This window comes from Aethina tumida, chromosome 1 (genome assembly GCF_024364675.1).
Source record: "Aethina tumida isolate Nest 87 chromosome 1, icAetTumi1.1, whole genome shotgun sequence".
NCBI lineage: Eukaryota > Metazoa > Arthropoda > Insecta > Coleoptera > Nitidulidae > Aethina > Aethina tumida.
Genome location: NC_065435.1, coordinates 62,885,416 through 62,899,235, shown reverse-complemented (window position 1 = coordinate 62,899,235; position 13,820 = coordinate 62,885,416). Strand labels below are relative to the sequence as shown.

General features: G+C 31.0%; 2 protein-coding genes across 6 annotated transcripts; one reads left to right on the top strand and one right to left on the bottom strand.

The window, feature by feature from the left end:
- The first annotated feature begins 118 nt into the window (after nucleotides 1-118).
- On the top strand, nucleotides 119-8,929 carry LOC109605775 (synaptic vesicle glycoprotein 2B-like). Of its 4 annotated transcripts, none has more exons than XM_049961936.1 (8): nucleotides 119-338; nucleotides 2,791-2,878; nucleotides 4,153-4,386; nucleotides 6,482-6,644; nucleotides 6,698-7,166; nucleotides 7,235-7,608; nucleotides 7,660-8,037; nucleotides 8,098-8,929. In XM_049961936.1, exons 2-8 carry the CDS (start codon nucleotides 2,791-2,793, stop codon nucleotides 8,276-8,278), a joined length of 1,887 nt encoding a protein of 628 aa, XP_049817893.1. In that variant the 5' UTR covers nucleotides 119-338; the 3' UTR covers nucleotides 8,279-8,929. The 4 variants fall into 4 exon arrangements, with proteins under 4 accessions (XP_049817893.1, XP_049817894.1, XP_049817895.1 ...); XM_049961937.1 differs by having other exon boundaries at nucleotides 145-288; XM_049961938.1 differs by having other exon boundaries at nucleotides 232-288; nucleotides 2,791-2,954.
- A 464-nt stretch (nucleotides 8,930-9,393) lies between these two features.
- LOC109605482 (CCR4-NOT transcription complex subunit 2) lies at nucleotides 9,394-10,350 on the bottom strand. 2 transcript variants are annotated; one of them, XM_020022064.2, is made up of 4 exons: nucleotides 10,222-10,350; nucleotides 9,888-10,170; nucleotides 9,705-9,809; nucleotides 9,394-9,642 (listed from the first exon to the last, which is right to left on the bottom strand). In XM_020022064.2, the coding sequence occupies exons 1-4, from the start codon at nucleotides 10,232-10,234 to the stop codon at nucleotides 9,414-9,416; spliced, it is 630 nt and encodes a 209-aa protein (XP_019877623.1). In that variant the 5' UTR covers nucleotides 10,235-10,350; the 3' UTR covers nucleotides 9,394-9,413. The 2 variants fall into 2 exon arrangements, with proteins under 2 accessions (XP_019877623.1, XP_019877634.1); XM_020022075.2 differs by having other exon boundaries at nucleotides 9,894-10,170.
- Between the last annotated feature and the right edge of the window lie 3,470 nt (nucleotides 10,351-13,820).

Here is a 13,820-nt window from a genome sequence, read left to right as displayed (position 1 = left end):
GTCTCGTCGTTGCATTCGTCCGTTCCGCAACTTAAAATAGAATTGCAATCGGGATATTCTGACGCTCAAAGTGATCACCATGTGTGATGGACGCGGTGGTGCTATGCGCTCCGCAATTTTCCATTCAGGCGGCAAAACGACACAGTTTTACTATCGATTCCGCACGCGCCGATTCTTTTATTAATCAATAGAGTTGCCGGCGTGCCACAACACAAAAGCTTTCAAGCTTTCGCATTAATTTTCCCCGCTAAGTTAGAAGGAGGGCTTTCGATTAAACGAAGGCTTCAGGTGAGTCGGTTTTCGGCTTTTGAAGTGTTGGATGTGCCGTTATGGTTTAGGTGAGTAGTTGTGAAAACTAGTCGTTTGCTATAAATAAAGAGAGATCCCACGCTTGGAGGACCGAATATGCTAATTAATACTTAGCGAAACCGTGTGTGCACGATATTAATGGATGTGGCGCATAGTTTTACGACGAGGTACTGATTTAAACAGTGAAATAAGATAAAAAAAACATTGCGCCGTTTGTGTCTGTGCGGGATTTTAAAATTACTACTTGTTATAGCTTTGGAAAGTGCTGTAAGCACATAAATATTTAAATATCCGAGTTTCTTGAAAAACTTTAGTGATTCCTTGTTTAATTTTAATAATAAATTTTACTTTGTCAATCTTTTATAAACATCAAGCGTGTCTTTATTTACGTCAATTATGAAAAACCATCAACAATTAATTTATTAATTGACCAGGCCAACTAAAAAACGACTTTTTAAAAGAATTTTACGTATAATCATATTTTTTTCTTTCATCCATATCTGATCTCTTCGAATTTAAACTATAAAATTAGTACGAATGTACCTTTATTCAGTTAAACATATGCATTCTACGTTATATAAATTATGTTTTATAGTACTTTAAAAAGACGATTAATTTTTGTTGATTAAGAAATTCTTATCATTTTCCAGAAAGCAAGTAATTTAAATTATTATTTTGGTGAGCCAATTTTTTGATAGTTGTATCCACACTCTTCTAGCCCTAAGGAGCTTCATCTGCTCATTCGTATTGGTCAAAAACGTGTTTTTTAAAGACATTTTCTTCAAATATTTACAAATATTTTTTTAAAATTTTGCTGTGATTATTCACAACTTTGATAAATTGACTTTGTGGAATTTAAAACAAAATAATTAAAAATAAGTTAATTAACTTAATAAATCACTTTCATACCAAATTTCATATTATTCATATATTTACAAGGCAAAAATGACAATTTAAATAATTGTTTTAAAAGCTCATTTTTAGTGATGAGAACATTTATTTGCATATATGAATTTTGCTCAGAATAATTGATAGCAATATTAATCATCACATACGCATATATAAATGCATGTAACCTTGACTTTAATACCGATAAAAATTGATTTGTTCAAATGTACAAATATGAAAACTAGTGTATGTTGAAGTTTTTTCATTATAAGCTCGTGTTAATACCAAATTAATTAATTTATTTTATGAGTTTAGTTCTTTGAACATGCGAACATTGTCTATTTCAAAACAAAGCACAAAATTATTATCTTTCAATTTATTTATTAAATGAAATACAGCACACATTGTTTTGTATATTTTATATATTTTCTGGAAAAAATTATCTCTTTTCTCTTTAAAAAGTACAATATTATATTTTGTTTCAAATATTCTTTTAGGATAAATAATTATTATTTAAATACTTTTGAACATGTAATATTTTTATTACTTTTAATATATAGAAATGATAAGAAAAACATCATTTACTTTATAATTTCAGTTTAGTTAATATGAACGTACAGGGTTGGTTACAATTGAAGCGATTATATAAATAGTTGATAGCTCATGAGAAGAAACATTTTTATATCAAACATTCTGTAACCAAATATTAATTAGAGTCAAACTTAATAATTTTATTAATTCATAAGTTCTTGTCGTGTCCTCATCATCTCCCATAAATTTTCGATGGGATTCAAGTTGCCTAATGGGCCTGACCATTCTAAGACTTCAGTTTTGTTCTTTAACTAGTTTTGCAGTGTTTTGTATCATTATCGTGTTGGAAGAGAGATATTAGTGGTAAAGCTGTGAAAAGTAACATAATGAATTGAAATATCTCACTGTAAATAATACTCTATTCGAATGGTCCTTGTTAAATTATTCGTCTTTGAAATTTCAGCTTTACAATAACTCAAAAATGGATTGAGTTTACAGATGGAAATTATTTTTTTATCAATTCTGTCTGACATATTTCTATGTGGTCTACCACGTTTGAGATTTTTTGACATGAGTTGAAAACAGTTGTACAAAAGCTTTTGAAACAGTCACACAAACTTTAATGGGTGTAAAAATTTAATTCCGTGGGGTATCTTAACAGTTTGGTGTTATAAAGAAAAATTTATATTTATTTATATTTTTAGTGTTGTTAAACGACATGATAAAAACATATTTTTGACGTTTCAAAAATTTTCAACAAAGAGGTTTACTGAAAAAAAATAATGGTTGTATTCAGCATGGACAAACTTTTATATAGATTCATAGTTTTAGTCGAAGAGACAATAAAAAATTGTATGCAAGACTTGCCAACAAAATGTTTGATTCTTAGTGCCAACAACACCTCAAATTAAATTTCGTCTGTTGCTTTAAAGACAACTTAGACAACACTTTTAAAGATATTTTAACGGTCACAGTCACAATGTGACTGTGAAAACTAATGCTTTATGTTACTAATTGATGTTCACAAGAATGTAAAATCTAAACATGATTTTGCTTCCGTAGATGACGGAGGTATACAGAAATGAAGAAAACACGGTGAACAATCGAGTCTCGACCATAGCATCGACAGCAGTGTGTACCAGTGAAGGGGGTAAGGATGTGTGAGGAATCCGCATGCTTGGTACCTCCGTTGGAACCGACACAGAATGGACCGTCTGAATCCAGACGTACGTTCCTCCTTTACTATCACTGTCTTCTGATATCCTCCTTTCTTTCGCTGCACATTTCTTCTTAGTTCTTCTTTACCTTTCATAAAAAAGGTATAAAAATCTGCATGTTTCGGATCTAGTTTCAATTTGTGTAATCTGTTATTTAATCAATTTCTATTAAGCATTAAGTTTTTATACCATTTTTTGAAAATGTAAACACTGTTTTAGTCATAGAACAATTTTCATGAATGTCTTCAAAATTTCGAAAAAACTATTTAAATAATTATTATTAGAGAAAACGTATCCTAGGATTATTAACAATGATTAATTATGGAAGTTGTTATGTTTGTTCTGAAGATTACCTTGCTTTCAAAGCTTATTGATGATGACTTTTCTGTAAATTATTGTTTGACAAATTAAGTAAAACAGAAAGTTCCATAACTAATGAGTCATTTTGATTTAAAAATATTGCCTGAACGACAAAGTAATTGGGTACAGAATGTGTTGTTCGAAAATCGATTTAATAGAAAGTACCACGTTAAAAATTTTAATCCTAATCGCCTTACAAGTAATATTTAACAATGAGTTATGATATACCTTGTGTATTAGATTTAAAATCGTTTCCTTAATTACTTATTTCGCAGGTGAAACTGATTCAACAAAGGTATGATTCATTTTCCCCTGGATAATTAATAGACCATCCGACCTTGGTTGGTATTAGTTATTTATAAAACCCAATGACATTTACACGACAGAGCATTTAGGGCAACGGGGTGAGGCCTTCGTGAAAGCAGGTCGCGACCTAACCCCGGAATGCGAATCTCTTTTCTATTCAACGTGAACATTAATACTTACTGGGGCATCCTCAAGGGTTGCTCGACGGTTGCTAAATAAAACGTTTCGTGATGTGGATAATTAATATTTTTACATATTTATTCTTAATTATCTTTTACTAATTTATTGAAAATTCATTCAAAAATATGCTACAGTTACTTCTAAATAAAATGTAATTTAATTGAAATGACTCATTTTAGGAACAACGCTGATATATCCATTTTTTCCTGTTCCTTTTCCTATTTACTAAATGTATTTTTGAATTCCTTTAATTCTGTTACATACATTATGCATGTACATGCATGCATATATGTTTAGTGGACTATTGAATAAGTAGATTTTCTTTGGTGACCATCTATCCTCCTTCACCGGTTCTTTGCAGCATCATTTTCCGTTTCGTCCGGCAGCGGAGGTGTGGCGCACAATGGCGAAGCCCTTGTGGGTTTCCACGAGGACGCCTTGTCGCAAGCCGCCATGGGAAAAGCACAACTTTTATTGGCCATCGTTCTGGGTTTAGGACTGGCAGCCGAATGTTCGGAACTTACGATTTTAAATTACATTCTTCCGGCTGCCGAGTTGCACCTTTGTATTGACGAACACAGAAAAGGATGGTTGGGTGAGTAAAACAATATACCTCATTTATTTGTTGTTAGTAGTTTTTAAGATATGGTATTCTGGTTTATGAAATGAATTTTGTTAATTAACAATTATTAATAAAAATTGTGATTTCACATATCCGATGCAGAAATCATTTTACGATTTGATTTTTCTAAAAAGATATAAGTGCTCGTCGACAGAAAGACCTTGATCTAGGTCTACTGACCAGTTTTTTATTATTAAAGAAAAAAAAAAATGCTTTCAATTATCTCGACGAATATTACGTTCTACGTTACGTTGGCTTTTGCACAACATCAGTCTTTTAAGTAAACATAAATGAAAATTCAAAAAAGCTAACAATGAAAACTGCGCATCCGTCATTTTTTAGAATATTCCTTAGAATATCAGTCAATTTTTCAGGAAAGGAACAGATACAAGGTGTTTCTACAATGGATGGTAAAAATTTGGAAGAAGGTAGAATACGTCCACTAACGAAGAAAATTTAAACACATCTTTTTTAAAGGAAATACAGACCCTCAAATTTAAATTTAAATTTTATTATATTTCTGTAATCTTTGGTCTAATCATGATTAGATTTGGTATATAATAAATACATAATTCAGTGTAATAAAATTTTTTCATTAATAATACAGTAGAATAGATTTTGGAGGAATTCTCTTATATTCGCTATATTTTCTACGCTACTGGATATTTTCATATTCTTTGTACAATTTAGAAAGAAAGGTACTGGTGATTAATTTTCAGTGTCACTTCCGTTTTTAAGATAATTAAGTCTTAACGTTTTAAAGGAAGTTAAAGTGATTTAACATCATACAATACCAAATGTAAGTAAGTATGATAGGATAAAATAACCTCAGATTGTATTTACGTTTGTATTTGTATTTGTTCTTTCTATTTATACATACAAATTCTGAATATACTGATATGTTATTAACTCTGGGTGGAATATAGACGATATGCTTCCTAGAAGAAATTTATCTTGTCGTGTAACAGGCACATTAAGAACTAAAATTGGAAATAGAGAAAAACCAAGAACAGAACTATTGCAAATGAGAAAATTGTCTTGCATTTAATTGACACAAATACAACTAACATATTAGTAAAAGATGTTTGTCGATCGATTATCGATAAGCTCAAGACGTTTTACAAGAAGATCTACCGCAAAGGCTCCAAGTCTGTTTTGAACACGACCGTATATTCTTATCAAATTTAATTTTCTCTAATGAGGCAACTTTTAAAAGAAATGGTATTTTTAATATGCACAACGAACATGTTTGGGGTACTGTAAGAAAAGTCCACACTACTAATATCATCATTAAATATAAATGCTTGGTCTCAAGATTAGAAAGTAAACTACTAGATATAATAATATATTTTCCTAATAATTTAATTGGAGAAATATATCTTTAGTTTCTAGAAACATTATTTAATGAATTCCTTGAAGATAACTCATTAGATACTCCTTACCATTTTAGTTCACAATGTTGTTAGTTGTTGACGCATATATAACATAAATAAATTGGTCACCGAAGTCACCAGACTTTAATCTATTAGATACTGAAGGGTCAAATGAAAGAGAGGATCTGTCAGTCAACAACATAAAATAATTATAGCAAATAATTGAAAATGATGTTAGAGAAGAAACTTGACTAAATAGTGTGTTCACCTTAGAAAACAATAAATTTTATGTATTAATGCCTTTTGGATTGAATGGAAATCACCTTAAATCTTCTAGAAATATTAATATGTATCTAATTTAAATACGATTGGATTAAAGGTGACGGAAACATGAGAAAAATGTTTTGAAATTTAAATTTGGAAGCCTATATTTTCTTTAGAAAAAAATATATCTTTAGAAAAAATGTATCTAACATAGGTAATGTTAGTAATACCTTGAATTGTTCCTTTTATTGTTAGTATTATTCTAAAAAGTGACGGATGCGCAAGTTTTCGGTGTTAGTTTGAATTTTCAGTGTTAATTATTTTAAACACATTCTGGTGTTGTGCAAATGGCGAACTAATTAGCTAATAACCCAAGCGATTGCATGTTGAAAATCCATTATCGAAATGGCTTAATAATTGGTCTGTTGCAGTTTCAATTACATTATTGGCGATGGCTGGCGGCTCTTTCGCGTGGGGTATCCTCGGGGACCACTTAGGGAGGAGACGGGCTCTCATAAGCGCTTTATCGGTCGCCGGACTGTTCTCGGCCGTCGCTGCGGTTATGCCCACTTACGGAACATTTATGACCGCAAGGTACATTAATATGTTTACCTACCAACAATGGATCAATTAAATAATATTTTCAGATTTTGTTCTGGTTTGGGCATATCAGGAGCATTTCCGTTGTCGTTTAGCTACTTGACAGAAACTTGTTCGAGGGCAACCAGATCGCGTTATTCAGGTATCCTCCATTCTTTGTGGCCTTTGGGAGCTGTCTTTACGTCAATCATATCTTATGTCACGATGCCGTCACAGGGAGCAGATATAGTACAAGACAATCGGGAACATTGGAGCTCTTGGCACAAGTTCCTTATTTTGAGCATCTTGCCAATCATCGCCTGTATCATTGGTTTGATGTGGGCTTCTGAGTCACCCAGATATCTGTTGGAGGCTTCCAGGGAGGTCGAAGCCTTGGCGGTGTACCAAAGATTGCATCGTCTGAACAAAGCGAGAACGCAGTACGGTCTTACAGAATTGGAGTTGCCGGGGAGGAGCGCTTACAGGGAACGACCGGCCAGCCCCTCCAGAAACATTTTCAGTCACGGCTTAAATTCGGTAAATACATTATGCAAACGCAATTAGACATTTATGATCAATTCTTAACATGAAACTTCTATCTTTAGTTTCGGGAGGCACTGCAACGCATCTCATCTCCAATGCACTTTCGCACAACTCTGCTGTTAGCTGTCCTTCATCTGCTCTTGGGTTTCACTTACATGGGAGTGTCTACGTTCTCATGGTCATACATAAAGCAACTAAGGGATCAAGAATACAAATCATCAAGACAATTCGTCGAGAACGCCACTTACACCGGCTTGACGATGAATAGCACAATTGAGAATGTTCAGTACAAGAATTCCGTATTTCGGAACATGAGCTTCACACATATGAGCTTGAACCACGTGGAGTTTTTGAATTGCACTATTGACGAAACTGAATTCATGAATGTAAAAGCATCAGTTTCCCGATTCGAGGACTCGGTGATAAAGAATTGCAGGTATGTGGTTAACAATAATTTATTGCGTTGATACACAATTATGTTTTACAGATTCGTGGATACAGACATAACCGAACACAACTTCATAAATTCTATTTTGATAAACAACACGTTCATGGCAGTTATATCTGACTGTTTCGTCGACTTCGACTTCAATATCTACATGGACGATTTATATGATGAAACTATAGCGTGGTCCGGGACTATGTTTCCGGTTCTGTTTCTGTTGGGCTTCATTATCGAAACTGTTACGAGACCGCCGGTGATAATCAGTCTGCTGTTATTGGCCGGCATTGCAGGAGCGGGAATTTTCTTCTTAACAACGTCAGTCATCGTAGAGACGATCGAAGTACTAATCAAAATTTTTCTGATGTGTGCCGTTAGCGTCGTCACACTTGTAGTTGTAGAGGCATATCCATGTCATTTAAGGTAAATTATAATGTAACTAAACAGCTAACTTCTTGCGTTATTAACATTAATTTTTTATAGGTGTACTGCGCATGGTTTGCTGCGCAGTTTGTTTCATTTAGCGTCCCTTTGTGCCATACCCATATACAACATGCTGCTGCATACAATATTATTATTCCCCGCTGTGATTACCGTTTCCTTGACACTGTTTGCCGCCCTATTATCTTATAGGATACAGGATAACAGCAAGGTTCTTCTTTAGATCAATCACGATATTTTAGATATAAACTCAGTGACAACACAAAGTTATACTTGACTAAGGTATTAGTTTGATTTGTCGTTGGGTTTTTAGTACATACACCACCTTAATCGAGTTTATTTAATTTTAAGATCTTTATATTAAAAAAAAAATGCAATAGTTAAGTGATATATTTTTGATAATGCTATCAGTATTATAGTTGGTACATATGGTGGAAGTTTACATGTATTATAACAAGAAAATGTGTTTTTATATATTAAAATTGGTTGTCTCTTTCATAAAAAATAAATTGTCATGCAAAAGGAAGAAGAAATTCCATAAAGATCTTGAAATACTTTTAAATCGATTAGTGATCAATATTTCTCTTATTGTATTTTAGGGTATGTCTGTGATATTCTTTTTTTATACATGTTTGTTCTTGGTTCTTAATTTATCATCAAAAATGTATGTCAATTGAGAGAGTATTTCCGTATTCAATAAATAAGCTATTGCATATCAAAAAATCTTATATGCCTGTTGCATAGAAATCAAAGTCAAATTATATCATTACCATCCTTTTCTAAAGTAATAAATATATTAATAGTATCCCTATGGTTAGTGAAATTATAAAATAAATTTGTTTTTATTGTTGACAAATATAAGCTTGTACATTTATTTTGTGTTTCATTTAAAGGTTGTTCATGACATGTCAACCAGATTCAGATCCAGGATAATATTTGTTTACTTTTCAGTAAGGTCATAACATAAACACATGTTCAAAAGTTAAGAATATTAAACTTTTGTGAATTAAAATGTCTGGTCAGCACACGATTTATCTTCACGATAAAAATTGAATTTTCCCTTTTATTCTTATATAAGAATTTTTTATAACCGCTATCAGTTCTTTGCTTTGAATTTCGGAAATGGAGATTGATATACGAAAATGACATCATTGATATTCTTTCTCGACGTTATAAGATTCGGCCTGAATAAGATAAGTATTTTTTATTATGCCACAGATATTTTGGGTAACTGGTCTCTTTTTACCTTCTTGTTGAGAAATACAATTCATTCAATTTTTTTCTTCAATTGCTCAAGGCATAAAATTTGGTATTTGGGATAAAATTAAAAATAATACATACATAAAAAATTGGATTCTTTATTTTGACACATACGAGAATTCAGAACAGAAGGGTTCATATTTAGACCACTCATGAACAGTATTATAATCTATATAAAATTCACCCGGAACCAGCTTCCATTTTTCGGAGTCAAAGAAATAGTAAGTACCCTTCTCATATAAAAATGTTTTTTCATATGGCAGCATTCCTGGTATACGAGTTAACCAAAGTTGATCATCCACGTGGAATCTCCAATCCCTGTTATACCTAAACAATAACATTTTTTTTATATTTGAAGTCTTGGATACTTTGTACTTGGTTATACTTACAATTCTGTAGCTGCTTCAATTACAAAATCATAGTTTGTTCCATAAAACAAGTAGAAGAGTACACTATCTTGGTATTCACACAAATATATCTTTGGGGGATTTTCTCTGTAAAATTGTATGTTATTTAAAAATTAAATTAGTTCCTTAAGAAAATTGCTTGAAAATTTATTTGAATATTCTTACCCTAACCTTTTGAGATCATTAATCAAGTACTGAGGAGGACGTAACATATCGATCTCTGGAGGGTGAAAAGGATGCTCATCCCAAAGTCCGGCAAGCGGGGAATAGAGATTGTATGGCGAGTCGAGATAAAGTTCAGTTAGATCTTCTCCGAGTACTAACGACGGTTTTTCCGGGTCCTCTTTAGCCTTCTTAATTAACGACAACAGTCCTGCCATTCCATATTCATCTTTCAACATGTTGTTTGGTATATTTGTTACTGTGCCGTCTGGGTCTACTTGGATTCCTTGAATAAATTCACGTTATTTATTTTACTCAATTTGTATATTTGAAATACTTTTATCGTCCATAATACTTGAGTGGTGGCATTCAATTTAAAGGTTTTGCTAATAATTTACAATTATTGTCAGTAAACACTAATTGAAACCTAAATTTTGTTGGTTCTATCCAAAGACCATTTCTAATACGTTTGACATATTGTCAAATTTAATTGATTTGATTTTTTTGTTAATCATTTGTTTTATGAGCAAAATAATATTTAATCTTAACTTGATGATAATAAATATAATATTTATATCGTACCCTGTGAACACTGAGACTTACCCGACTGTTAAAGTTAAAATAAAGCCGAACTGAAGCTCTGTCAGAATTTTCTGAAGATGGATGCAATATTTTTAACTGAAATTACCGAGCAATATGCTGTACTTCACAATTTTTTTCCCAAAAATAAAAATGATACCTGAAATATAAAAAAATGTTTCAAAAGTTTAAGGATTTTATTACTAGTAAAATTAATTATTAAACTAATTTCTTTCACAAAGTTTGTTGTTGAAAATAAAATTATAACAACCTGTTTTTGGGTAATTCTCCACTTATTTTTTGATGATTTATTGTCGTTCCGGTAAACTGGCCACAGATTCAATTTTGGAAAAGGTCACGAGAGTTTATCAGAAATGTCAATATGTTTATAAAGGACGAGTAAAGTTACCCGAAAATAATTTTTTTCCTTCAAGTCATAAATATCAAAATACAGTGTGTTAAAATAGAATGTAAATTATTTTAAGGAGTAAAATTATGGATAAAAATAAGTAGTTAAGTTTTAATAATAATGGGACCCTTCCCACCTCATACTTAGTGTAAAATTTATAAAGAAAATTCTCCTAAGAAAATATCTGAGCTTCGAGAATCATCCAAGAGTAGGATTGAAGTTTCGAATATTTATTTGAAGTATGTTTTTATAATCACCTTTTTAAAAGTTTAGTAGATATTACCAATATGCATTATTTGACATTGCCTTTGGTCAGTCACATTGTTAAAACAGATACAGTTTTCTTCTCAAATTTGATATAATAATCCTTATGAATCTACAAACGATATTTAGGTAAGCAACAAAAGTTTGACAAGTACATCTATGACAAACAATTTTAAAGAAATTGGAATAAAACAGAACTAAAAAACATAACAATCTCAACTTGAATCACTGTTGCCTAATGTGATGATGGTGTATTACTAATCATGTTTTAAAAAATGCGATAATTTTTGAAATATTTAACTTTTAGAATATGCATTTAACGTTGTATATTTAGCATGAGTAGTTAACTTAAAACAACAACAAATAGTCCTTTGATCTATATTATTTCATAATTCACCATTGTAATTTTCTTGGTGGTATAGAACATCTATAAAACTTTATAGTGCAATTTGAGTAATGTTTAAATTTAACGACGTAGATTCAACGCAACGCAAAAATGTTAATTAGCAAACTTGTAATAATTTTACTCAACGTCAAGATTTCTTCTTAAAATAAAAATAAAATGAACATGATATTTATAGATTTTTGTTTTTATTTTACTTTTTGGAGTAAGCAAAAGATGAGATTCTAAATCTAATCGAGAAGTAAGTAAAAAGTGAACCTGATCAAGGAAAGTGTTTTTTTTTTAATTTTTCATTATGGTTTAAATTTAGTTTTAAAATATTTTGTTGGTCTTAAGCTTCTGATTATTCGAATATTTTAGAAAATTTAGCAAATTTTACAAAATACCAGAAACAAATAAAAAATAAACTAGATAAAGAACCATGGTAGAAAGAGTTCTATTTAAATTAAACTTTTTTTAATCTATAAAAAGTACTGTTAAATTATATTCAAATAATTTTGCTCCGGCTTGTCTTTTATACCTTCTTCTTGATTGTGTCTTAGAATTCGGATTATTTTGTTAATTTAAAGTTTATAAAAATATTAGTATATGAAAACCTCGATTATAAATGCTATATCATAGATTGTTGTACCGAACAATATCGAATGATTTGAGAAATTCTCCAAGATCTGGATCTGGATTTAGATAATTTTATGACCTGGAGAATGATCATTTTTTACTAAAAACTTTAGTCATGGTCGACTGGTGCTAGAGCTATATAATACATATTTTTCCTTATAATTGTTAAGATATTAATCATGTACTTCAGAGTAATTTTTCCTTTTGGTGAATTCGTTTTTTTTTAGTTTGAACTTAAATGTTCTCATCAGAGAGGGCGTATATTGTAGTTACATACTTGCGAAAATGTTGCGTTTTCTACAATAGAAATGTGTATAGGCAAACAACCCCTACTGTAGTTCGACTATCGAAAACTAGATGGTGCTCGCGTTAATTTTTTTGATGGAGGGTGAGTTGGGGGAGACCTTGGGATCCTCGTTATTAATATCATAAGGGAATAAGCTGCTGTTATGGCGCAGCCCAAGGCAATTTTCTGGTGGCGTTCTCCTGGGACGTGTAAACGTTGCATAATTGTTTAATTATTGAGTATAATCTGGGCGCCCGCTCAGCACGGTTTACGCTCTAATCAAACTTTTAGTCTGACGACCTGGAAGATTGTTCTCTTTCACATTATAGAATTTTCTTATTAGATTTACGAGAGATATTTTTCTTTAAAATAAAACTGAATGCGAGACATTGTGGTCGGTAAAACAATATAGTTGACGGTTATGCCAATATAAATAAAAACGTTTGTTTAAAATAGGATGGGAATAATTTTATGCTTATAAATAATCTGGTCGATGTACATTGAAATCTGGATTAAGAGCAATTTGATAAAGTAATAAAATATTGCTTTAATTGTTTCGACACTATCGTTAAAGAAGCCCGAACCGTTAAAACCATAAAGGTACCATTTATTAATGAAATATAATGTTCCCGAAATTCTCATGTTCTCATTAAAATTAATATGAAACGGGTGAGTTTGTTCCGAAACCTTCATTAGGTAACGGTATTCTAACACAAATTTAATTACGTTTATGTTAAGTACGGTAAAATCGCCAGTCGTAGAAGAAAATTGCCTCAATTAGAACAATATTTTCCATCGTCATTGGGATAAGATCATTAAATAAGGTAAATATTGTTAAAAAAAAAAACTTTTATTCATATTTTAATGGAGTTTTATTTATTTATTTTAATATTTAAATCTTAAAGTACAAAGTACTTTAAACATACTATGGTTTTATCATGTAGTTTGTTAGAAAATTTATAAAGTTTTAAATTTGCTCACATATTGTTAAATTAACTAAATTGGATTATTTTTGCACCAATGTTTGAGTATGTGACATTTTGAATATGTACAGGATATTCTCTCAATATACTTAAAAAATGTATAACTTACATTACGGAAACACCATGTTTATTTATAAACTTCACGGGAGTTTTTTCTCCTTGAATATTATTTTTTTAAGATACTTGCAATTTATTCCTTTTATTTTCTTATTATTCCTTTAAACTCGTAAGTTTATCCATATTCTAGTAGTTGTTGTCCTTGATATTTAGATTGACACTTTAAAACTGGAATTTTTTCTTGTTCGAAAAAATTCTTTACCAGCTTAGAGGAATATTTTAGATTATTAATTATCCTACTAAATTTTATTTTTCTTGAATATAAAGTAACATTATA

Excerpts from the sequence above, each read along its gene's own strand:
- LOC109605775 (XM_049961936.1), top strand. The coding sequence starts at position 2,791 with ATGACGGAGGTATACAGAAATGAAGAAAACACGGTGAACAATCGAGTC. Across the intron at positions 2,879-4,152 it reads AGTGTGTACCAGTGAAGGGG|CATCATTTTCCGTTTCGTCC; the intron begins GTAAGGATGTGT and ends GGTTCTTTGCAG. Across the intron at positions 7,167-7,234 it reads TCAGTCACGGCTTAAATTCG|TTTCGGGAGGCACTGCAACG; the intron begins GTAAATACATTA and ends TTCTATCTTTAG.
- LOC109605482 (XM_020022064.2), bottom strand. Across the intron at positions 9,810-9,887 it reads AATGATCTCAAAAGGTTAGG|AGAAAATCCCCCAAAGATAT; the intron begins GTAAGAATATTC and ends ACAATTTTACAG. Across the intron at positions 9,643-9,704 it reads ATTGAAGCAGCTACAGAATT|GTATAACAGGGATTGGAGAT; the intron begins GTAAGTATAACC and ends GTTATTGTTTAG.